The following is a 27,041-nucleotide window of genomic DNA, read 5'->3' as shown; positions in this document are numbered from 1 at the left end:
GTTGTGTAGGGCGGCAGCACTGCGTGAGTCGTAAAAGTCGGTGCCTTTGATGATGTTTCCACCGATTTTCACCTGCAAGGTAAGAAAAAAATGCCCAGGCTTAGCTTGGTTAAGCCAAGAATGCGTTGCATATTGCGCGGTCTTTTTGCGCGAGGTATTGCTTGGCGGCACTCGATTTTCTCAGCAGCTTTTCCTCCGTGACGTATGGATGGATGGATGGATAGATGGATGGATAGGAGCGCCCCCTTTGAAACGGGGCGGTGGCGCCCGCCACCATGCTCAGCCGTCCCTTTTTTGTTTTTTTTTTGTCATTTTTTATTTTTTTAATTCTTTCTCTTTTTTTCACGTGGTTTGGTGACGTCACGTCACACGTAACGTGACGTCACGTCACGTGGTTTGGTGGCTGCCCGGCCGCGCCCAAGGGCTGAACTGAGTGATTGCAATATGCTACGCATAAAAAACTTCGAAAGACATCCCATAAAGCATCTTCGCGCTAGGAACAGAAAAGAAAATGAGCAAGGGCTCGACAAGAGGACCTGCCTTCGTCTGGCCAACGCATTTTCATTCATCATCATCATCAGTCTGACTACGCCCACGGCAGGGCAAAGGCCTGTCCCATGTCTCTCCAATTAACCCTGTCTTTTGCCAGCTGCAGCCACCGTATCCCCACAAACTTCTTAATCTCTTCCGCCTACCTAATTTTCTTCCGCCCCTGTTCTGCTTGCTTTCTTAATTGCTAAGGGTTAAATGGGGCTTTCGCTTCGAGGAGAAAGTCCCGGTGAAGTGTAGTCGGCTGTTAACTGAGAAGTAGGGGTGTGCGAATATTCGAAATTTTCGAATATAGTTCGAATATTATATTTTTAGTATTCGTATTCGATTCGAAATCCAAGTATTCGTGTTGTTTCCAATATTCCATCCGAAGCGAATATACGTATCCAGCCGAATATTCTATTGTGAGCACCGGCGTTCATATCGGTCCTCAAGTCCTTTCGACAGAGACATAACAACACGGCGGCGCCTAGAGCAATGCGTAACGTTCGGCCATGGCGTAGCTGACTGCGCTGATGAGCTTCTTTGTGGCTATACCTGCGAAGCTGGTATATTCAGAGCTGTGCACGTAGTGCCTCGCAATACGTGCCAGTCCAGTGCCAAGTGGGAGGGCATTTTCTGTGGCGGGAGGAGTCGTTAAGGGAACTACTTCTGCCTGACCATGTGGAGCAGCGGGTTTGCCCTTCTCGATAACCTTTTATGTTCATCCCAGCAAAGAGCTTTTGTGCTTATGGCAAGCTAGCCTTAATCAGTGCTGTGTACTAGCCATCTTCTCTGATATTTCCACTCTTCTAAGAATAATGTTCGAGGCTTTGATGCTTTTTGTGCAGCCACACACACCTTTTGTGTTCATTTAATCATTGATAGTTAAACTGTGATGTTCTTGGGTGCTCAAATAAACGTTTTGTAGTGGTTAAATGCATCTGTTCTTGATTATTCGATATTCGATTCGATATTCGGAACCAAGTATTCGTATTCGATTCGTATTCGAAAAATTTGATATTCGCACACCCCTACTGAGAAGGGTGGTGGGATGGAAATGTGAACTTGAAAAAACTGTTGTCCAGGATTGGGGTCTGCGACAGCTGGCGTGGTAAGTCTGTTTAACCAGAAAAAAAAACTGCGATAAAGAAAGAGAGCAGTACAGTTCAACAACTTCGTAAGTCCGTCAAATAAACAAACAGGACGCTTTTACTTACTCCTTAAAATTAACAAGGTTTCCACGGGAAGACTTTTTATAGCAGCTATCCAGGACAGTCCTATCGTTTCTGACAGTAACACGCCTGCAGGAAACTTCTTAATCGTTCACAACTGCTACTGCCTTGCAGACAGTCCGACCCTCTATCCATCCTTTGTCCAGGCCACATTACACTTTCTTCGACTAAGAGAATCACTTAATGACACAGCCGTTATCGCAACGGATAGCATACTGTCGACACATAATGCCTCTGCATTGACGCCCTCTCAAACACTAATTCAAAATACACACCCTCATGAAGATGACACGTATATGACACGACATCAGTTAGTCCGCACGAACAACTATTTTGAGTAAGATTCTTCTTAGTGCCTTAAAAAATTTGGAGCATTTATGAGTTTTAATTCACACCTAACTAGGCAAAACAATTTATGAGGTTACTGGAATCGAAACTACTAAATGCTTATTCAGAAAAACCTCCCATGTACCTGATTTACAAAGATAACAATTTCATGATATGAGAACACGGATCTAAGAGCGTCTATCTCGCACCTTAATACCTTTTCACTCTAGCGTTTAATTTACCTGCCACTACTCCGAAACGCACCAATTTCCTCGGCACCTTTGTTAGTTTAGAAATTCGGTATCTTAAAACCACGCTCTGCAGGATACCTACAGACCGACTTACTTCGATCTCACTGGCCATAATACGTGACACTGTAAGCATGGCACGTTTGTAGGACAGTCAACGCGGCCTAGCAGAATATTTACCGACAACGACGACTGTTTGAATCCTCTCAAATAATTAAAAAAAAAACTAATTCATGGCAATTCCCCCACGAACTCCCAAAATGCAGCTGTCCAAAGCGACATTAGTCTTAAATGAGGCGAGGTATTAAAACACGACTAAGAGCTAATACTTAGCGACCACCTGCATTTATAACGAGGTACTCGAATGTCCTTAACATAAACAATATTCTGCAGACGGAAAAGAAATAACAGCGCTCTTGAAAACGGTACAGAGAACGAGACAGATACCGGCTCTGACTAGCAACCAAAATAATTTATTGTGAAAATTGAAGCAGCACATATTATGCTTCAAAAAACGCTGTTATTTTTTTTTTCGTCAACAAGTACCAACTAGCCCGTATCATCCCTATTCTGGAATATTCTGCAGAAATAACACCCTACGCTAACTAGCAAAGGCCGTCCAAGAAAATATTTCCCGGGGAACAAGGGTGACGTAGGGAGGCAATACAAACATGATAGATATGCTAAAGCACTCTAGGCTCGATAAGAAACCGTGCAGGACAATAAGCTCACACTCTCATGCAGAATCACAGCCATCGACTTTATCTTCGACATAAAGACTAGCGTTAACTCCCCGTCGTCCAATATTACCTGCAGTCTACAATGCTCTTCCTGTCATAAACGATATTGTTACGCATTGGTCACGGCATACTAGCCGTAAGGAAGACAGTGAAAGGCTTCTAAAAAGAAAGCGCTACTGGGCTGACTTGTGCTCACAAAGAACTGAGAAAGTCGGTTGAGCCGATAGCAACAAACGAACTCAACCATCGCCGTAGATCAGAATCACCGATGTTCTTGGCTGCGCTCAATGTAAAGCCGTCAAATAACTTTCGAGAGAGGACGCCAAAAGTAACTACTACATTATCGAACAACGTAGGAGTAGTGAAGCGTGGCTGCGATCATTCGAGGTAAACTTGGCCACATCTTGCGTCCCATACAAAGTGATAAAATCCCGTGCTGGTGCCTTTGATCATGAAAAGAAACTGTACAAAGTTTCGCAGCAATATATCAGAGAGACAGGACAATCTATCACCGCTATTGTGATAGACTGTCCTGTCATAGATTGCCATAGATTGCCTACTTCGCAAGGACACTTTCGGTTGATTTTACTCAGCGTGGTCAGAACTTCGATGGACTTAAACTATTTATTGTTCGATCATGTTTCAAATGCGCATAATACAAAAAATACAGACAGCCACTTCTAGTTCACGAATTTCAACCATTAAAACCAATGGCCTCCGAAGGAAACTTATAATCACTCAGGCATGTTGCGCTTCTGACGTAATCCTTTGCTAAAATGTTGAACACGGTGGGAGCAAATATAACACCAGAAAACAAAAACACACTACGTCTGCCTTTCTAATACTTCTTATCGCTTTTTTATTGTTTCTCCAGTCTCTTATTCTCGTTTTCTTTTTTACTTTTCTGTCTTTTCTTTTCTCTTTACTCCCTTTGTTCTTGTTAACTTTTAACTTATGCCTTGTACCTGGTGCTACCCTTTTTCAGTGGCCTTTGGCTACCCCTCTACCTCCCCCATCCCCTTCTTTCCTTCTTTTTATTTTTGTTCTTTTCTTCTGGCTTTCTCTTAAATAAACACGCTTTGTTACGCCGCTCCTTATTCTCTCCGTTTGTTTCGTTCTCACCCCTTTTTTTTCACTTCCCCGTATTTGGTTATGCCTTGCTGCTCGACTTCTTTATCGCAGTTTTTTCGGGTCAACATCACTTCCTCTAACCATGCCACCTGCCGTTGCCTCCATACCTGGACAAACAGCTTTTTACCACGATAGCGCTAAACGCCCTGTTGCCCAGAAAATCCGGCGCTGGCGGTGTGAGCGAACAGTCACGGGCATTACTCTGGCAGGTGGTGCCACAGAGCAACCTAAGAGCCAGGTAGGCCACCTGGGTCACGTGACTTTACGGCGTCATCACAGCCCACTCACTGGACTGTGAGCAAACTGTCCACCATGGAAGGTGGCAGCTAAATTAATGATTGGTCGTTCGGAAAGAGCAACCTGGACCGCGCAAGGCCCACCGCTGGTAACCCCTGCCATCGCAGGGCAGTGGCGCATCGCTTAACCATACCATTCCACCAGGAGGGGTATGAGGGCTTCCAGGGATTTATGAATGTAAAGTAGAGAACAGACTCCTGCATAAACTCATTAGGCTATCGCGTCATAGCTTCGAGGCGGAACTTGAGCGTATCCTACTTTTTTTTTATTTCGTGTTCCCCATCTCCTCAACCATCCTGCTTTTCACCCTTCTCCCCTTCACCTTTCTTCCTCTTCCGAGCGAAGGCGCTTTTAACCCCTGCCAATGATCACATTACCCAGACGACCACAAGTTCTCTTGTCGACAGCTTGGCTAGTGGAATAGAACTCCCCCTCAAACCTTGTTCACTTTGTTCTGTGCTTTGAAGAATCCTATCTTCCAGCGTTTTCACTACGCCCTGAAGAGATTCGTGCGCAATATTTTTTTCTCTCTGAAATAGGTAATGCGCAAGTTTTCTAGAGCGAAGTTTCAAGATATTTTTTCCCAATGTTAATTGCTGAAATAAGCGTTTCGCTGATTTTATCGTTTGCATTGAGGACCAGAAGTGAATGACTGGATCACGATTACAATATTCTTCTCGGTATGAGTAGCATAAAAACAAAACATTTACTATGAGCTGTTTAACAGTTAAAATGACCTTAAACAGTTAAAATGACCTGTCTCTTGACAGTTAACACTTATGGTGTAAAGAAAGCCCACCCTAAAACTGCTTTTCGACTTTACGTTATTTATTACGATGCCCACGAAATGCTCCTGCAGTAAAGCCCCTTCTCCACTTCGTTTCAGGCAGTATTCAGCATCATGTGTAACTATCACAGATTAAGGAAAAGCCAGCACAACAATACTGGCCCAGTTGTGAAATTATGTAAAAATCGCTCGTGGTTGCACCAACGATCAGTGTGTAAGACTATATTCAAAACAGAAGCTCCAGGAAGATGCGCATAATAAATGCCGATTTAAGCAAGCTGCCTTTTATTATGCGTATTAACTATATCTTCGTTGTCTGAACTGAACGAGCCTACTTGGGTTTTCTAGTCTATCAAATTCAACCTAGGTGGGCAGCTAAGAGATGGAACTGCAAGCACGAAACTCAAAAAAATCTCTGCCTCTCCCGTAACCGAGAGTAGAGTAAGCATGAAATGTTTACGGGCCTAATGTCATCTCGGTGGACACCCGAACCGCACCGTACAGGAAGGGAGGAACGCCACCACCCGTTTAGCGCGATGCCTTGCCATTTGAACGCAAGGTTTTTTGAGGAAAAGAAATGGCGCAGTAATTCTCTGCCATCTCGGTGGACACCCGAACCGCACTGTAATGGAAGGGAGGAACGTCACCACCCGTTCGGCGCGATGCCTTGCCCTTTGAACGCAGCGCTTCTCCCCCCGGGCCCCTGTGCGCCTGCGCGGCTTTGCTTCGATGCGTGAAGCCCCTAAGAGATCACGTATGACAACGAAGTGTATCGTACATTTATGTGCTTTTTGCACGCGTTATTAGAAATCGGAAATTATAATTCCGTGCATTATCAAACGCACAGCGACTGTTATCTTGGTAAACATTGAGAAGGCATGGCAGCAGTTATTTTTTTTGTGACTCCTTTGGAGACCAACCGGCGCTTGCATGCCGGTCGCGTAGGAGGGCTTAGAGAGTCTCGTTAAATCTCGTTAAGTCTCGTACGGTGCCCGGATGTCCTCGTTTCAGAGCCCGGATGATGGCTCTCGGTCTCGGCGTGACGTCACCACACTGCCGACAACGGGGGCTAAAAGCATTTCATGCTTAAAACACCCTTGCATGTAACGAATCCAGGTTCTTAATAGTAATCTGGAGCCCTTTCCTATGCCATGCATCGTAACCATCATTGTATTGAAAATGGAATTTTCCTCCTCAGTGGAGGTAGATGATGACGATGAAAACATTTATTTAAAGCCACAATGCCTTAGTTCAAGGGAAGGCTGATCGGGTCCCTAGTCCGGGACGCCGTTGGCAATAGCCGCGGCCCGTGCTCTGCCGACGAGGGCTCGTTGTTCCTCGAGGTCCGAGCTGGACAGGGCCGCCTCCCAGCCCTCCCGCGTTGGCTGATTTATGATGTCAATGCTGTCATTTTTCTGACAAGGCCATACCATGTGGTGCAAGTTTTCCTTCTGGCCACAAAATTTGCACTGTGTTGAAAAGGACTCGGGCTCAATGGCGTGAAGCGTAGCTGGATTATTGAAAGACAGTTTGTAGCCTGCGAAGGTAACACTCTTCTGATTTACTAAGACCCTTAGCGGGCCTCGGGGGTGTCTGCCGTTCAAGGCGCAAATATTATAATATTTCTGAACATGTTGTTAACGGAGAGGGGGAGCCTGAATCAGTAAGGGAGGACGTGGAAGGATTCCGGGGAAGAAAAGCTCGGGCCGAAGCGTGTGAAAATGCCTAAGTGCCACTTAACTGTGCTATTCGTCTAATATTTAGAGAAATCCTCCACAGTGGTGTTTATTGGTAATAAAAGGTAATTACGCATTGACATCCGCCGAAGCGCAGCCATTAGGGCACAAATAAAAGCTATAGTGCTTTCACAGAAACTTTACAGCTAAAGAGAAATTCGTTTTGGTTCAATGTTCGAATCCGGGACCACCACCTCACCAGGCACTCGCTCTACCAACTTACCAACCTAACCGGTACGGCTAACCGGTGCGGCTGGCATATGGTTGGGCGAGAGCGAATTGATAAATAACAGGTGGGAATGGTGTTGATCCAATGTTTAGGGGAATCTCCACAGACGAAGTTGATTTTTAATAAGGGGGTAATTATTGGCCTCCATCTAAGCGCAGCTGCACAGCTACAAAGTAAAGGAAAGCTTTCCTTTGTAAGAGAAAGGCTGTGCTTGGATGGATGTCATAGAGTGAGCTTATTAACCCTGATGTTGCGCATGCAAGCACAAAGGACAGTGTGCATAAGTAATTCTTCTAATTAAGATAATGCCGCCGCAGCCAGAAGCTTTAACAAAAAGGAAGCCCGCGAAGGGGTACTTCATGCAGCTTAAACTACAAATATGCCTGTAATTCGCTGACATGACTTCCTCTCACATTCGTGATGTTTTCGCACTAGTGCATTGGAAGAGGTTCAACTCACGATACATTTTGTGCGTGTCGAAGTTACTGCGGTTGGTCATAAAAAAACAGTTTATGGTAATATTAGCGGTTCTTATACCAGAAGTCACTAAAATGAGGTTATCAAGTAGCATTGCATTGCTCCTATTTGGCAGACCCAATCAGGATTTCGATCATGTCACTTAATGCTGAACGCGTGGATGACTGCAGAAATACTAAATGTAAACGTTCTCTGCAAGATAGTTCCAGGCGCTCTGTGATCCAGCTTGTCGGTGTTTTGTTACTTCCACGAGTTCGAGCTTTCGTCTCACATTCGACCTATACGTGTCGGCCTCCCATACACTGCCATTTCTTGCGTACAAGAAAGCTAAAGCATCACAGAAGGATTTCACATGCGTCGTAATTCAGGCCGACGTGACAACAGGTGCAATGATGGCGAACTATGAATATAGCGAGAACCTGCGCGTTTCTGTCATCCATTTATCTCCACCTGCTCCGCCGTGCACCGTGAAAGCTACTCGCGGTTCGCCATCATGGTGTCCGTCACGTCACGTGCGAGCCCTGTGCTAGCAAGTGCTGTCACTGTAGCTCACCAACAGGTCCTGGGCAATGCCTTTCTGCACATAGCCGTGTGAGATGGCGTTCTTGCAGACGTACTCGAAGAAGTCTCTGCAAGGAGCCACACCAGTATCGATGACGGCGAACAGCTGGGCGGCTTCGTGGGGACAGCAGAAGAGCGAATCGGTGGTGTTCCCTCTGCCAGGACTGGGACGTTGCCAGATGACCAACCAGACGAGCGCACTGGCGATTCCAGCGACCCACACCACACCTACGACAGTTCCCGTCATTAGCAACTGTCTTCGAGGCCCAGACGCTGGAGATTCCGGGAGATCGCTGACTGCGGGAGGACTCGCTAGCTCGATCGGGCTTACAGCTTCCATCTTCTTCTTTCTTCCGTCACGTGTTTATCTCTCACGTTCGGGACCGCCGTGACAGATTGGCTACGTCATTTCAGTAGCAGCATTTTCAGGAGAAAGAAGGAAATTAAATTCAAGCGGAAGAAACATGTCTCGTTGATCCGAAGAAAAATCGGATGCAAAGGAAGCCAAATGTTATCGCAGGCCTTTCAGAAGAAGAAACTTTTATGAAAGAAAAACGCCAAAACAAACGGCAGCATCAAGAACGGATCCCAGCGACCTTCACAGTAGACACGTAAGTAGAGAAACACTGCGGCGCTCATTCTTCAGTATAGTTTCACAATGTGTGTACGTTTCGCGCATCAGTAAAGTTTATATCTTAAGGAAATACAGCCTGAAGGGAGAGGAGGATATTTCTGGTGTGTCGACAGTTGCGTACACCACACATCCGCGATAGTAGTGTCCCTAGTCATGCCATGGCGTCGATGTAATTATGTGTTCTCTCTCTCGCAAGCTGCCGCATTGGCGAAGTGGCCATGGCGCATGGCTGCTGACCCAAAAGACGCGGGTTCGATCCCGTCCGCGGTGGTCGAATTTCTATGGAGGCGAAATTCTAGACGCCCGTGTACTGTGCGATATCAGTGCACGTTAAAGAACCCCAGGGCGGTCGAAATTTCTGGAGCCCTTCACTACGGCGTCCCTCGTAGCCTGAGTCGCTTTTGGACGTTAAACCCCCAGAAACCGGAATCCTCTCTCTCCTTCTCATGTATATTAGAGAATAGGGCAAAATTTCGAACGGATGCTACCAAACGACTTCTTAAAGGGCCAAATTCGCTGCGTCAGCTTAAATTCACTTAGGAACCCCTTTTTCTGACGGCGCGGAAGTAGAAGATCATTGTTGTATTACTGCGTTTCAATTTCCTTCTGGTACACTTTCTTCCTATCTATGTGTATATATGCCTTTGTATGGGCTATTTCCTGTCACGTGAGCAGAACCTGTAAGTTAACATCTCTTCTCAGTAAACGCTATCTTTCGTCGCTGCCAGACCTCAGACTCAGCTCCCTTCACTCGGCCATCCCGACCAATACCAGAGCTCTGCTGAGCAAACGCGGGTAATTACATCCTCTAGACAATCCATACACTTGGTTAGAGATTTAGCTAGATGCTAATTAACATGCTACCATCATTATCGCCTTTGAAAGTCTCGTTCACATATTTGTTTTGTCATGTTGACGCTGGGAATCAGGTAATTGATCTGCCGCATATACGTCAGGTCCCTAGGCAGCATGTTTTCCTAATGTGACCCTAGACATTCAACAGTGACACTAACAGCAGTGCTGCACAGCTATTGGCTCCTCACCGGCTTGGCTTGTCCCCCTTGCCCGCATCAAGCTTCAAGACCTCGAGGAAGTCTTCAGTTCTTTGGTTTCCGAATGGAACTACCTGTTTACATGTGTCAATCTAGCCTTATGGACGTTAGCGAGGATTGTAATTTTGAATTTACAAACTACAACAGATCTATTGACCCATGAAAGAAAACACCGTGTCTTCTATATTTACGTGCAGTGCTTTATTATCGACACACTGAAATCAACGCACATGGAGCGTGGATTATACATTCTCTAAGCTATACTAGTTAGAAAACGGACGACGCATGCGGAATTACTTTCCAGTTCTCTTGCTTAAATTTTTACTTTATACCCGAAAAAGTAGCGCTGAAAACTGCACCAACGTTTCCTCCCACACAAGGGGCAAAGAAACACGGTGTATTTGATGCTTGCTCGTAATGCACTGTGCTTTGCATTCGAAAAGTATAGTTGCCAAGCTTATTTGAGAATTTTTATGTTCTAATCCGCAGTCCTAATGTGTACTTTGCTTACTTAATAAAGTATGATGAAATATCTACATGTTTCGACTTGCGCATGGCAATGAATAATTGAATTCGGGAAATTAGGAACAATTATCAAATTTCTGTGCTGAATACTCAGAATACACAATTGAAAGGCGGAGGGCAAGACTGATCCCAGAAAAGCAAGCAGATCTGCTATACAGTACTCCTACTGAGGTTTGTAGGCCAGGTATTAAACAACTGATGCGTGGTAGGCGAGGTCTACTGATTCGTTAGCGCGGTAACGGAGATAAACCTGTACGAGTACGCGGAACAATCACGGTGCGCAGTTTTGAACTAGAAATAGCTGCCCTTAGTGCGACGTTCAGCGCGCACTATCGCAGCTAAAAGCGCGGGATCTAGCGAGGTCGATTCGCGTTCGAAATGCGGCGGGTTGATCAGCCGCGTATCATGCGAAGCCACATGGCCGATGGGACCGGTCGTCGGCTCCCGTAGAGCAGGCGACCTTTGTCCAGCCGCCTCGCCACTGCGGTGCATGCGGCCTCCAGACGCTGCGTCGGACAGGGCAAAGCCGGTTGAAGATCGCGGCGCCACAGATTTCGAAGCCGGAGACGTCATGCCATATGTCAAGGGCCCTCGGCGCCAGCGGGTCCTGTCCCCTGTCGGTGGACGTAGGATCGGAACATACGGCTGCATCTGAGGATCTCGGTGCGCAACTGCTTTCGTTACTGGGTCTGTCACAGGCGCCCTTCCATCTTCTGGTCTTGCTGATCCGGTGAGCATGGTGAACGTGTTCCATGCCAGTAGTTCGCCGTCCACTTGTTTACATGCCCCATGTCTAAAGGCGGGGATCGTAAAGCCCCCACTGGTTTTGCTCTCGGTCTGTTCCGTGTAGGAATCACTGATCCATCTTAATGACTCAGAAGATGGGACACAGGGTGTCATTGAAGAAGCATAGGAGCTCGATGAATACATGGTGCCCTCCTCCTTTTTCACCGCCAGGTCTTCAGACGCGGTTCGGCGCAATACCTCGATGTCTGGCTTTGGTGCCACTTCGGACTTGAATCTTTTCGGGGGTCTGCTGAAAAGTTCGCTTTCTGTGAATCTGAGAGATGACGCGGGCATTGTCCGGAATTGCGGAAGCCCAGCGTCCTTCTCTCCACAGACCTCCTCGGCCGCTTCGTGCGGTACGTTACGCCGACTTTCAGAGCATCCAGACAAAGTACGACCGGTGGGTGCTTCCGCTTCTGGCGTGGTAGAAAGGAATATGATATTTCTTCGTCGCTTCAGACGACAAGGCATCATCGTGGACGTTGAAAGTGTAGATATTTTTGTTCTCTGTTTGGGAGCCGGTAGCCGTTCATCAACCATGGAATCTGGAGCAACCGAAGGTGGGAGGCGATCTTGTTTCGGTGCCTCTGTACAGGGCTCCAGTGATGCGACATTCATAGAGGATACTCGACAGAAAGATTGGATGTAAGCAGGGTCAAAAGTGGCACTCGGGACTGCGTGCGCTGTCAGTGAAGCACCGCTGTCGTCCTCGAAGCTACGATTAATAACTCCGACTATTGGTGGCAGCTCTTCCGTCCCTCCTCCTGCGTGACCGGTCTCTTGTCCGAATCGATCGTACTTCGGCCACTGCCAGCGAGTCAAGTACATCCTTGGACTTTGAAAGGCGCTGAGAATGAAACTACGCATGCGGCTTCGGCTGAAGATTCCGTAGTCAAGGGGCTTGAGGCTCCTCCCCTCGAACCACTTGCGCAAATGTTGGGTGCCGATGCTGCCAAGACTCACAAGTGTGCTCGTAGAATTCTGATCCGTCTGTAGTTTGTCCCCGCCAGGTGTCGTCAGCCTGAATAGAGCACGAGAGAATTTAGACATAGTCTGAAATGAAGCAGATATGAACCATCGTATAAAAGTGAGCAGAAATAACATGGTTCCCTTTCTTTTTTTTTTTTTTTTTTTTGGGGGGGGGGGGCATCCATAATTTTATGCGTTACTTAAGCTGGGGTAGAAAGCGGTGCTCTTACTGCCTCGATTCGCGTCATATGCAACGGCCGTAACGAACCCAGATTACATGTTCTCGAAAATGTTTCCTGGTGGTTTAAGCGGTGCAGTCAATAATTTTCCCATGTTTTATGCTCAGATTTTAAGAAAGGCAAGACGCATTCGAGCTGACTGAAGAAAATCTTCTTATTTGCTGTCGACACCTGTTTTGTCGCAACATCGTATGTGGCCCGAAAGTGTTTCAAGAACAGATGCTGCAATTGGGGTGCGTTAATGAAGTCGACTTGCATTTGATAAATTATGCTTCCTCACAGCCACCCTCCTTATCAACATACTTCCTGAACTACTGCACAAATATTAGAGCTTAAAAATTAACTCAACCTTAATTGTATGGCCTTGAGAGGATAATTCACCACTTTTGAACTGTCTGCTCTTAAACTCACCAATAAATCTGAATTCGATAAAAGCGTCCCTGATGGTATCACGGACGCACTACTGCACGAAGAATAGTGCTGCATGTAAAACAATACGAGATTCAAAATTTGAGCCGTCTAGTGGTGTGGATAACTAGAGCTACCCTGCAAGGGCGTGCACTTTTGTAGAAGAGCAAAACGCGTTAAGACAGAGATGTCAGAATGGGCTTCTACGTATATAGTCGGACATTTTTCACACATTCCACTCGATAACTACTTTGGAAAAACAAAAAAAAAGGCCTCCAGATGTGGTATGAGGCTCCTTATTATTTATATTGAAATTTAAGACTTTCTAAGACTTTCGAGCTTACAGGAATGGGAAGCGCAGCACAAAATCATGTCAACAAAGTACGTGAAAAAAAAACCAAACTCGTACGAAGTGGAAATATTGAAAAGGAGAGAAACACCGTAGAAGGTATTATACAATTATAGCTGCGCAAGAAACAGTTGGCAGCGCCAAGGGTAAGAGATGCAAGGCCATGCGCTCTTTTGTGCAGCGTCGTTGCAACCTTCAGCCATAAAAATTATTATTTCATGACTGTGCTTTTGGTAGGAAAAAATTGCCTTTGCACCAAATATATTTGCATAATTGGAGGCCACCAACATATGTCAAAGTTTATTTCATATTTCCTTTGCTGGAACCATACTTCTAGATACTGTCTTATGTACCCTGGGTACAATATGGAATACATGTTTTAAGCACCATGTCGTCCTTCCGCACCTTGTCCCAAGAAGTGAGGACGGTGGCAGTCCTCCTGAATGTCACCCTCGACCACTAGTGCCCACAGGCACCACGAGCACCAGTTTTTACACACAGTTCCAAATAGCTCAGGCTCGGCTCGTGTAAAATTAACGCGCTAGATAAATTGTGGCTATCTTGTATTCGGAAAAGAAATGACTCATGGGCGCGTACTGGGTTCTCTAAATCCTTGAGCTCATTTAAACTATTTAGCGCACCTGTAGTATCCGTAAGATGCGAGGACGATGAACGCCAGAATTAGCAGAACTGCGGGAAACAGTACTGTTCCGAAGGGGTGCCACACCACGTACACTGCGAACGGTGGCATCAGAAAATGGCAAACTGTCAGTGCTTGGGAATTAATAGTACGTCTGGGAAGTCTGCACATGCGTACTCGAAGCACCATTCATGAAACAGAAGAAAAACCATTTTCTCTTTAATTCTTCCCACATTTAAACAGGATTTCTTCCCACATTTAAACCGGATTTGCGTTAAAGCTCTGGTTGTTTATTGAGCCGCGCTAAATATATGCTTATGAATACTCATTTCTTACGTCTTGAGCACATAAATAGGACTAAACAAACTTTTACAAAACAGACCTCTTTAAAATGTCCCTTTTTTGCCAAAAACTAGCTGACACTATAAGGTTAGGTGTACTTGTGATACTGTCATGTCAAATTTTCAAACTGATTGATTTCGGCATAAGTATGTTTGGTCATCTGCATTTATTCTGAACGTATTTGATGGTTTTTCTTAACCTTCCCTTCTCCGGCCCCCTCGCACGCACACGCACACACGCACTGTAACGACAAAAACTGCCACCGCTGTGGTTAGCCCGAAAAACAAGTAAAATAAATTGCGTTCTTTCCGTTACCTCAAAATGCGCTTGATACTGCAAACGTCGCCGTACCCAACCAGTAAAAGGTTTCAACACCTGTTCAGTGGTTATAAGCAAGAGCAGAGAAACGAAAGCTAAGAAATGGTTTCAATAAAAAGACCCTGCATGAAGTTTCATTTATTTTCTTCATTTGTTGTAATGCTTGTGAAAAGGAGCGAAGTCAACAGCTACTTGAGTCGGCACACTACCGACTCGTGTCACCACCTCCACGGCAGTAGTATCTAAGGAAGTCCAATGACCCTAGCCGCCGCGGTGGCTCAGTGGTTATGGTGCTCGGCTGCTGACCCGAAAGACGCGGGTTCGATCCCGGACGCGGCGGTTGAATTTCTTTGGAGGAGAAATTCTAGAGGCACGTGTACTGTGCGATGTCAGTGCACGTTAAAGAACCCCAGGTGGTCTAAATTTCCGGAGCCCTTCACTACGGCGTCCCTCATAGCCTGAGTCGCTTTGGGACGTTAAACCCCCATAAACCAAACCAAGCCAATGACCCTATCGCAGGGTGCGGTGCGTTTAGAAGCAGGTGGAGAAATTTCAGACACCGCGATAATAAAAAAGGCGGAAAACTTTTCCACTGAGCATGAAATCTAAGGACCCCTTGTACATCAATGCCTTGTTATGAGTGTGCGGCGTTCAGTTTAAAGCTGCCACTCGAAACAATGCGTTTCCAGTCACTTCATGTTTAGCGCCACGCTAAGCATTATTTTATGGTCAATAGTTTTTATCAAATGTAAAATTTCACTCCGGTTTTCTAACGGCACATGGCAATAAATAGGTGCCTGTAGAACCCACAAAAAATTTTGGAGGCATCGCTACTGAGAAGTGTGTAACTATGAAAGCATCTTTTCGGATCAGTTTGAATCCAAATGCGGGTCGCATCAAAATGAAAAGTGCCTTAAATTTAAAAATCCCTAGTGCCCGTCAAATCGGGCAATTAATGTCAAACAAGCGCTGAGACACGGCCATTTCATGCAGAGTTGGTGATACACAGACTCTGGCCTGCCCAGTATGATTATCATGCGTGGTCTAAGAACATGTTTCGAGTGGAGCTCACCGGACAAGCAGGCGGATCCATCGCTAGCCGCGACAAAGCGCGCCGGGCATCGACACATCGAGTCCAGGCACTGAGCGTGCTCGTTGCCGTGGTTGCACTCATCGTGGCTCACGCACGACTCACTGAGACGTCGAGCTGAAACAGGAACAGCTGTCAAGAGTGAGACGATGGTCCGAACCACATTGCAATCCATCTTCAAAGATCTTCTCGTTTACAAGTGCGGCTCCATTTCTAATCTCGCATGTGCTTCGTAGCGTTAGAGGACTGCGCTGTCATGCGTCTTGAGGTGTGAAAGGAGACAGCATTCACGCGGCCTTAGTTTAGCCTTAAGTAATGTGAACCTGCCACCACGTGAGGACTAAAGTCACCTATGGTTCTGTTACGCCTGGTCTCTCTGGAATGTTTCACCACTAGCCTGTACTGGGCACAGCAAAGTTACATTTGTAAATCGTTATTTGTCCAATCGACCAAGAAAAAGTGAGTAAAAAAAGCAAACAATATTGCGGAGGTAGCGCTAGGTGTGGAAGTGAACGAAGAAAAGTACTAGCATGTGTCACACTTAAACCTGGCGTTATGGGCAAACGCTTAATCACTGTGGACACGACAAGCATATGCCACTTGAAACGAATGCACTAATTGCATGTTGAAGAGCACATCAAGGATAGCTGTGAAGGCTTATTCTTTTCAAATGTAAAACCGCGTGTACAGTAGTGATTCCTTCTTCTACACTTCGTAAGCTCTGCCATACCAGGTGATTTTTATTCGATGTTCTCATCCTCTTCTTCTCTTAAACAAAGGTGCCCACTTCATGATTAAGTATTGGCAGCTCATTATACAGGATGCGTAAGCTTTTCTCATAAAACACACAGCAATGCTTTCATACCACACAATTAACACAATACAGCTCAACAAGAAAAGGAGCAAAAAGCGATCGCCTCGTTTCCGTCCATGCCATCGTGTGAGACTTTTAACAGACGCTTGAAGTCACAGCACCTAACACACAGCCCTCAGCAGTTGACAGGAAACCTATACACCCCTCAGCACCATGGCGCCAGCGAAGAAATTGCGATGTCGCTCGTGCGTTATAACTTATTTTAAAAAAGTATATACCGAATATCATGACAGACAACATCATTACAGTTCCTTTTCGCAGATGAATGTGCCCGCGAAAATAGCGAGGCCAAGAAAATGGAGCACTTTAAAACCGCTCAATGCAATTAGAATGGCGCATATGAGTCAGTTCATACCAGAGACTGGTAAAGAAGCTTGGCGGCAAGTTCCTAGTGGCTTTTCGGTCATATCATCAAAGTGAGAATCAAAGCGCCCTGACCCGCACTTAGTATAACTAATACAAGTTTAATGCACAAATTTCGGTTTTTGTGGCATGTTGATTGTTTCAACCAGTTCACGTACGCGGGACGCAGGTAAAGCTGTTCGTGTCAAGCAGCAGCACGGGTGTGGATTCCGGACAACCGCAGGCGCCGGACGCTGAGCAAACCAGGACATCGACGCAATGGGAAGTTTCGTTGCACGTCGATCCTGGACCGGATGGGTGTTTTTCGGCAGAAAGGCCTGCGCATAGTGGCGAAATTACTGTGCTTTAAACACTCTAAAATGTTTAAAGGGTCACTGAGGGCAAATAGAAGTTGGCCTATATCGAAACTGTACACTCTAAGACATAAAAGAGTAAAAAGTAGGGGTGTGCGAATATTCGAAATTTTCGAATATATTTCGAATATTATATTTTTAGTATTCGCATTCGATTCGAAATCCAAGTATTCGTGTTCTTTCGAATAATCGACCCGGCGCGAATATTCGTATCTAGCCGAATATTCTTTGTGAGCACCGGTGTTCATTTCGGTCCGCAAGCCCTATCGACAGAGACATAACAACACGGCGGCGCCCAGAGCAATGCGCATGGGTGAAGGAAAATTTTTCCTTAGAATTTTTTCTTCGAGGCAGGAAAATTTTTCCTTCCTCCAAGGGCCAAGCCGTAGCTGACTGCGCTGGTGAGCTTTTTTGTGGCTATACCTGCGAAGCTGCTATGGTCAGAGCTGTGCACGAAGTACCTCGCAATACGTGCCAGGTCAGTGTCAAGTGAGAGGGCATTTTCTGTGGCTGGAGGAATCGTTTCAGCTAGAAGGGAACTACTTCTGCCTGACCATATGGAGCAGCTGGTTTTCTTTCACGACAACCTTTTATGTTCATCCCAGCAACGCGCTTTTGTGCTGATAGAAAGCTAGCCTTAATCAATGCTGTGTACTAGCCGTCCTCTCGGATATTTCCACTCTTCTAAGAATAATGTTCGACACTTTGATACTTTTTATGCAGCCACACACACCTTTTGTGTTCATTTAATCATCGATAGTTGAACTGTGATGTTCCTGGGTGGTCAAATAAATGTTTTGTAGTGGTTAAATGCGTCTGTCCTTGATTATTCGATATTCGATTCGATATTCGGAATCAAGTATTCGTATTCGATTCGTATTCGAAAATTTTGATATTCGCACACCCCTAGTAAAAGGGGAGTAAGTTGTCCTTTAGCGCACACCCTTTTACAAAAGGGAGTACGTTAGTGGACAGCTTACTTCCTTTTTAGTCCCTTCTAGTCGCATTCTTGTTTAGAGTGCAGAGTGTTCTAATCACTAAGAGATCAATCTCACCGAAGACGAGCCTTTTCAAGCTATACAACAGAAAAGAAAATACGGGACGATCAGATATCTGAGACAACTGTTCTGTTAAAGCAGTTGGATGTGCCATTCGTGATTACTTGGATGCTTTTACTCTGCTGAATGTTTTTATTCGAAGTCGAGGCTTCACGCACGCATCAAGGCGACGCAAGACGCAACAAGCGTCGTAGATAAGGTGGTGTGGAAGGGAGGTTGCTGGCTAGTGGAACATCTGTGCAGTGGATGCCTCACTCTCTGAGGCTATGGGCAGACAGACGTCGACCTCGCCACGTGACACTAGCACTGCTTGCGAAGTAAAAACCTCGGCCGATTCTGCAAGTGAAATGTGGGCGTTGACACCGACCTTACGCGGATTTCGGAGGCTGCACTATACAGGCATTGACTTCAAAACGTTCTTAACCCGTCAGTTTAGGTAAGGACGTCACGAGCTTGAACTGAGTGGCGGAAAGGCCTTTAGATATAATTTTTTAGTCAATAAATGCGTCTTTTTCTGCCGGACAAGCGTCAGCATAACCAGGAAGACGCACAGAATAGACTTTCACTCATTAGTATAAATGGATTTAGTTACCCTCATTGTCTCTTTAATATCCGAATAATCCAAAATAACTACTTTATTTTGTCACAGAAAGCTCAATTTTCTGCTTTCTTCAAGGCGCTTTTTGCGCTTCTTATAAAGAAATGTTCATCGCTTGTTCCCTAACATTCTAAAGCTATCTAAACACAGAAGCCCTCCACTCTCATCCTTTGACGTCACCGCACCTTGCCCAGCTGACAGTGCCGTGCCATGAACTAAGGCGATGCAGTAAAAACCCACGTTAGTTCGACTTACTTGGTAAGACGATAACGTCGCGTCCGCTATCGCAACCATTGCTTAGGGAGTGTTGCGGCCCAAAACCATGGCATGGCATGAACGGAGCAAGGTTCAGTGGCGTCACAGGAGAAGTGAAAAGGCTTTTCTGTCTAGATGGCGCTGACTATCCTCGATGAGTACCAAAGATTCAGTATCTATCTATATGTGAAAGAAGCTTTGTGATCAAACATCGTACTGCATACGTACGTTGGTTCGTTCCTTCGCTGTCGGCGATAACCATAAAATGCCAGGACAGCGGCATGTCTGAAGCGTCGACTTTCTTATTAATGTTATGCAAAGTGCAACATATAGTTGGTACTAGGATACCATAGGCGTTGCAGTTTAAGCTGTTCACTTGAAAGCCATGGATAGTTCAATTCCCGATCCGATTAAATTTCAATTCAGAAGATGCAAATTCGGAGCTAAGTATAAACACGACCATCTCACGCGGAAGGAAAGGAGGTGACGTACTGCTGCTGGAAATGAGCTCGTTTTCTTCCTCTGTGACGTCTTCCCAATCGGGCGTCCAAACAACGTCATCGTGAGACGGCGTGATTAGAGTGGCTGCTAGGTCCTGCCTGCACGAAAACAAAAAGTAAGGGTGTTCCGCACAGCTGCAAACAAAATCGGCTAATTCGCGTGTCGTTACAATATAACCGGCATGTAATTTCGGTTTTGGTTCGAACCAGACAGGTATATAACAAGTTATGGATACTAATGAGAAACGCGCCAGCCATTCACAAACGCAACCCACTTGAAAAATATTTGCCAGTGTCACACCTAGCAGCGTAGTAGTGACCTCTGCGCGGGACTGCTTCAACAATGCGAGATCATCGCTTGATGAAGACATCACCTACATCGTCACATATATTATGTTTCTCGTTACAAATTCATTTTTATGAAAACGCAGCCACAAGCGCACTGAAGTAAACACGCATGACAAACTTTCCTCTTTCAGCATTTTGAACCCATCAGAGACACTCAGCTGATAGCTCTTTCTTATGCATTTCTATATGCTAAAAGTGTAAATTCAGTATATGCGGCATACTGGAGTGCACAGCTCTGGATGAATTACGTGAATAAATTCGTGATCAACCGCAAAACTCTGCAGCCACTAAAATAGCTTCCCGTTAAGCAAACGGAAACCAAGGTACATCCTACTTGTGAAGTACTAATATAATTTTTTCCATGCTGCGTATTAAACCTAAATTAAGTGAGACAAACGAACTGAATGCTCAAAAGAATCGAAAAGATATCAGCAGCTACAACTGAGCTATTATCTTACCGCGTGTACTTCTATGCACAATGTATGGTTCATACGACATTCTCCGCGTCCTCTAAACCACTAAGAGCGACGTTAGGCTGCGCCACAGTCACATCAACGTGCGGAAATAAAGAGTAGGAGTCAGGGTGGATGTTTGGGCGAGTTGGTTGCTCATGATGAAAAAACTGTAGCGCTGGAGACAAGCATACAACGGAAAAGACAACACATGCGCTAGTAGGAGTCAACACGATCCCTAGATAATGCAGGCAATTGCATAAAAGTTTCAAACTATCGTTTTACATGGCCCTTGAGCTTGCGTATATCTTGTAGAGCGCAACCGATGGCCCTAGATGATATTAGCATAAGTGCGGGCGTTGAAGTCACAAGAAGGCCTTACCGATCGCTAAGCTCTCGTGGCAGGGCTACGACGACTGCAGTCAGAAAGAAGCTGAACGCAGCGATAACAACGTGGGAACGCAACATTTCGGGCACGGTGTGGTCTTCTTCTTCCTCTTAAAACATGGCACATACCCACGTGCGGTCTTCTGTTCCGCCTTCTTTCGGTGTGTGGATAAGTGCTTGCATATATATTTTTTTTCCTTTTCTTATCAAGGCGGCGACATCGGTAAGACGCATTCACACTTACCGTGTTACCATGACTGTAAGTAGCTAAATGTTGTAACGAATTTTGAGCACGCAGAAAAAATATGTAGAAAGATGACACATTGCTGCGTTTAGCATGTTGTTTTAATTCCCACGTTTTTTCATGGCTGCCGATGTGTTGCCCGGGTCTGATTTTTGTCTCCTTGTCTCCATTGAAAACTTTTCGTGAAAAGCGCTTTTGAGCCTCTGCCAGTCGTCGCCTGTGTCTTGGCGATTAGGTTTGTCTGGAAAGATCGTACTCGCTACAGCTTTACGATAGTCGAGGTTGTTGACGCTATTCGCGCGTTATCTCGAGAGTTCTTCGTCACCTTTAACCCTTTAACCGCCAACCCCGAGCTGTACTCGTCATGAGAGATAGTACCAATATCGCCACTGACGAGCCACAGTCGTCCAGCCCGATGATACTGTTCTCACAGCGAAAGGCTAATTACTGCCGGCATTTACTTTGATTACGATTTTTAGCGCTAGAGGCCGGTAGTTTTTCATTAAATAAAGACGCAATTCGTGCCTTTAGCGCATGTTTTAACGCTAACAACAGCCATTTGCGCGAACAGATCAACATCGCAGGTCACTGCGCAAGAGAGGTGGCTATCTTTTTCAGCATGGGATTTATAACAATGATATTATGCACATGAGCTGTGTACAAACTTCAAGAAAAAAGAGAAAAATCAGTGTACCTCAGCAACCAAGCACGAGAAAAGAGTAATGCAGAGCACATAGCTATTACATCACAATACGATACATCTAACCAACAAAGAACTAGAAAAAAGGCGATAAAAGCAAAGCACTCACAGTGAGTGCCACTCCGGCTCGAACTCGGTCCGGCCATGCTATTATTTTAGGTACACCGTCATTCTACTGAAATGCTCTTTTGCAGAAACAACATATTCACAATGTCGGCTCATCATGCGTGTTTTCCAGAGGCTGTGTAACGAAGTTAAAAATAACATATCTACGGGTTCATCAACAAATCGCAGTGCTTCGAGACATCGTACTAAATGCGGCGTCTTTTTTTCAATGTCCATTGCATGATGTTCGAGAAGAGTATGGCATCTTCCCAATTGAAGAAAATATCCTCAATGTTTCAGGAGCACCACAAAGGCGACAATTTACTGTAGACACAATAATGCACTTTTTCTATAGCCATGAACCGGTAATGTTTCAGTGTGTAGCTTATAGAATAAATGTTTTTGCACATGGCGAGACGGGCATTTTACGCACTCGCTTAAGTACGTCATGTCCCGGTAAACAAGAGTACACAGAGCGGTACATAGGCGGAGGGAAGAGCATGCAAATTAAATCCGTGTACAAATGTTTCCTCGACACTGAAAAAAGGAACACAAGAGAAAACTAAACAAGTAGGAAGCGAACAACCAAATAGGCCTCATGCATGAATCCCCACAAACACGGACCATCAGAAACATTAGAGACACAATAAGGCTCGATAAAGCATTAACTTAATTGACTTGCAACAATGCATGCAGTACTGGGTGTGTAGCGTCCCAAAAACATCTATCTTTCAGACATACAGGTGGCCTAAACCAAGGCCGCCAGCGCTTACAGACCGGCAAAAGGTTACACGCCTCACTGATTCTAAAGAGGAATTGCACACAAAACTAGAGAAAACTCTGTGGAAACGCTGGATATAAAGTCCTGTGCAATAAATATTTCGCAGCACATAATAAACTTTAGTGACGATAAACATGTTACATGAGGTCGCCCTGCCGAAAATCGAGAGCCCATGGGGCACAAAAGTCTGAGCACAACGCTGAGCAGTTGGCACGCGCTCTTTCCAGTAATGTTCACTATTCTTATAGGCACTCAAAGTGACGTCAAGGCATACTTTAGTGGCTTACATATCTATTTCAAACCAGCATATATTCAGCAGGTGCCGTTCCCGGCATACCAAACTAAAGACCGCATCTCTTAGAACGATTAATCCGAGCTCCTGACCCTGAAGTGACTCCACGTATAGTGCGAACAGGAGCGGGGACAGATATTGGTTTGGGCTTAAAAAAGAAATAAGAAAAAAGTGCCCTGCGCTGCGTTTTGCACGTCGTCTTTTTCGTCCACTAGTACTGTCATGAATCTAATATACGCGCTTTGAGCTATGTGGCAGTAGTGACAGAGAAATATGCGCTGCATGCGTTGGCGTGGAGGATGCTGTGGCAGAAACGCGGCACTAGAGCAATACGCGTCGACGTTGATAACACTGCTGCAGAAACGCGGCACTGGAGACTAGGCCGCCGGCGTAAATGAGGTGAACTGGCATTGAAAATGAACCAGTTGAAGACGCACATACCTGGCTCCCTGGGGCAATGGAAACTTCAATCACACTTCCAGGTATTAACAGCCATATGAGCAGGAACACGAAAGTGCGTGGCAAATAGCCTCAAACCATCCTTGTAGCGATACACGACGGCCACTTTCAACAAATAAGTGGAGAGGGTTCGGCTGTTGTGTATTCTGCCTGCACCCCCGGCACGCCCTATTTTTGCAAACGTGGAACGTTGGGTCTGCACCTGAACGAGATAACGAATAATCATCGCAGGGTTTGGCCATGCGTGCCCGTCGCACCCGTATGCGGCAGTGGAACACGGGCGCATGATACGGGCGTGGTGATTGCCCACGACAGGGAAAGTTTCGAGGCACGGCCGCGTGTGTTTCACACGCGCTGCGATTTCGAGAGCAAGAATTGCTCCATGTCGGCCGCGCTTGATAGGAAGTTTACTGCTCAATCGCTCACCGAGGAATGGAAGCACTGTAAGTGCTTTTTCTAATCTATATTAATGATTTACCTGCCTGTGTAACATCTAGACTTCGCCTTTTCGCTGATGACTGCGTAATTTACCGTAACATTACTACAGACAGTGACCGCCAATCCCTACAATCTGACATGAACGCAGTAAGCTCTTGGTGCTCATCATGGTTAATGACATTAAACATTTCTAAAACTAAACTAATATCTTTCACTCGCCGTACAGCTGACATTCCAACCACTTATATTCTAAATGACAATACTGTGGAACTAACATCAACATACAAGTACCTTGGGGTGCACCTTCAGTTTGACCTAACATGGCATCACCATATCGACCGCACCCTAGCATCTGCTAACCGCTCACTTGGTTTTCTTAAACGCAACCTCAGATACGTCCCTATACACGTTAAAAAGCTCGCTTATATAACTCTAATACGCCCTAAAATAGAATATGCTGCGACCATTTGGGACCCTATTCAAGCCTACGTTATCACTAACATTGAATCCTTGCAAAACCGTGCTGTTCGTTTCATATTTTCAGACTACTCACCCTTCACAAGCGTTTCAGCATTAAAAAAACGTGCCGAACTGGAAGATTTGTCATATCGCCGTAAACTTGCTCGCTTAACCCTTTTCCATAAGCTTTATCACCACCCATCCCTTCGCCGTGATTTGTTTCAGTCACCTGATGCTCTCTTTCCACGCCATGATCATTTTTTCAAAGTTAAACGCGTAAACTGTCATTCATCGTTTTATGCCAATTCATTTATTCCCCGTACTATCACTGAATGGAGTAGTTTGCCATCAGTCATCGCCACAGAAACTGACAATAAAAAATTCCAAGAGCTTCTTCGCTGTGACGGAAATGTGTAAATGTTTGCTGTTTTTGTTAGTGTTCAATTTTTCTTTGTGTGATGCCTTATGTTTTAATTAACGTTTTTTTGTTACACTTACTTGTTAAAATGTATCGCGATTACTTATGATTGTACCCCCCCCCCCCCCCCCCCCCTATGTACCTATGTAATACCCTCTTCTGGAGGGCCTTTAGGGGTAACTTGAATAAATAAAGTAATTATTTTTTCAGGTATGGCCATCAGCGTTTGAAACGTAACGAAGCAGCACGAAACAGTGAGGTGAAAAATATTTTAATGATGCCTGCCAATGTGAACAAAATGTTCTTATAAAGCACTGGAAAAAAATAGTCTTCTCAGTGTTTACTTGAGCTTCCTTTCAGGGAGTGTCCTAGTAGCGCGGCATGCCACCGGCAGCCTGAATTGCGCTCTCTATCCTCGAAAGCAGAGAACCAAAGACTGAATGAAAGCAGTTATTTCCTGAAGGCGCCGCCACTCCTCTTGTATTGCTACCCAGTTGCCCTGCTATGACCAAGTGCAAAGCCAGCTTGGAAAAGTTTACACATAAGGCAGCGCTCCCCCAAAAGGCTTGACGCAACCTTATTTTGTTGTATGCGCAGGCGATATATCATGTTGGAACAGGTAGTAGCTATCCGGGTGCTGTCCGTTCAGCGCATACGGAACCATCACTTGGTCTAATATTGTGCAGTAGGCGGGGCTGCTGAATTTTCCACTAATTTTAAGCAATGACCAAAGGCCATCGCATGAAAGGGCACCTCACACATTCACTGCTGTGCGTCCGCTTGATGCAACCTCCTTGATGTTTTCCGCGCCAAAACGTGTTCCCACTACCTGCCATATACTCGTCAATGCTGATTCCAGCGGCTCAAAAATATTCATTCATCACAAAACAGCATATTCTTCCACTCGTTCACTGTCCAGCCAAGATGGTAGATGGCGAACTTGAACCGAGCTGTTTTGTTGGCTGTCGTGAGCAGTTGTTTCTGGGCAGGCAATGTGAATTCGTCGAACCGTGGTGTCACCCACATGGCCGAGGATTGCCTCTAGCAGCGCCAACGATGATGAGAGTTTCGCCCTGGGAGGTGCACCGTTGGTCGCCTGTCGTGCGGGGCAGCTTCCAGCCGTCCTTCGGTTCGGTATGCTTGGAGTATCCTGTTTGCGGCGTTTAACCATAGAGTAATATAGAAGTAAAGAGCGGACACTCCCGTAGGCCCCAGCGGCCGACTTTTGTGCACAGCGCACCTAGCGGACCCGGGGAAACGCACTGGCCTCAGAGATGATAGGATTAAACAGGAATCTTGGAGGCTTTACTGTCAAAACCTGGTGGTGGGCATCTGCCCTTGACGCAGCTTTGTTGCCTCTTTGGAAGTGCTTAGGAAGAGCCGCCGCCGCCGCCTTTAAGGCCGACAGCTGCAGCTTCTTGTTGGACAGTTCACGGGGTGGAAGAAACAACCGTCGCAGCACCACAGCAGTACACAAAACGGACGTGCCCACGAAGCTTGCAGACGCCGCAAAAAAATACAGCCGCTCACACCGTCGGTCCGTCGCACACTGCCGCCTGGGCGTGCTTGCCCGTTGGCTTGACGCACTTAAAAGACGCCGCTGTTGCTGACGTAACTGCGACCGTAGGCGCGCAGCGCACGTCACTGCAAGCCAAGATATGCCAAGACCATACTCTTTTTCTTTTTTTATTTGCACGTTCAGTGCCATCTGGCGGAAACGGGGAAGCGCCGAACTCGGCCGCGAAAGGGCCCGAGTGTCCGCTCTTTACTTTTATGTTACTCTATGGTTTAACGACTGCACTGTCGCAGAAGAAATACTTCGCTTTTAAATACATCCCTACAATTGTCTTCTGCTCGCTAAGAGTCGCCTTAGCCATCGTTGTTTGCGGAATCGAAAAGAGCTTTTCGTCTGTCACTGAAGTAGTAGCTTGTCTTCGCCCACAAAAAAAAAAATGGCGTCTGAGAAAACGGCTGGCCAAAAGTATAACCCTTAGTAACTGCAAGGAAAAACAGAAATGAGGGGGAGGAAAAGCAGCGTCCTTTATCACTGCGCAAGGGCGCACTGCCAAACCCTGCAAGATTAGGCGCTATCACGTTGAGGTACGGAAGTAATGTCCTGCACTTGCAGAAATACGCCCGCGGTAGGGATGAAGGCAGAATGCGCAAGGGCGGAGCCCTCTCCACTTATTTGCTGAAAGCGGCCGCCGCATATCGCCACAAGGAGGTCTTGAGTCTTATCTGCCACGCGCTCCCAAACTCGCGATCATGCTGCTCATGATATAGTACGTGCCGGTGGTGTCCACCTAAGA

General features: G+C 45.9%; 1 protein-coding gene across 1 annotated transcript; it reads right to left on the bottom strand.

Annotated features, from left to right (window-relative positions):
- Positions 1–9,670: 9,670 nt before the first annotated feature.
- Positions 9,671–23,494, bottom strand: LOC149358796 (uncharacterized). Its single transcript, XM_089568917.1, has 6 exons — positions 23,400–23,494; positions 19,642–19,748; positions 17,044–17,202; positions 15,631–15,765; positions 13,900–13,993; positions 9,671–12,314 (listed from the first exon to the last, which is right to left on the bottom strand). Exons 4-6 carry the CDS (start codon positions 15,686–15,688, stop codon positions 10,799–10,801), a joined length of 1,668 nt encoding a protein of 555 aa, XP_089425043.1. The 5' UTR covers positions 15,689–15,765; positions 17,044–17,202; positions 19,642–19,748; positions 23,400–23,494; the 3' UTR covers positions 9,671–10,798.
- Positions 23,495–27,041: the final 3,547 nt, after the last annotated feature.

The sequence above is a fragment of the Amblyomma mixtum genome, chromosome 2 (assembly GCF_055824585.1).
Source record: "Amblyomma mixtum isolate Tamu chromosome 2, ASM5582458v1, whole genome shotgun sequence".
NCBI lineage: Eukaryota > Metazoa > Arthropoda > Arachnida > Ixodida > Ixodidae > Amblyomma > Amblyomma mixtum.
This window is presented reverse-complemented; position numbering and strand designations above follow the sequence as displayed.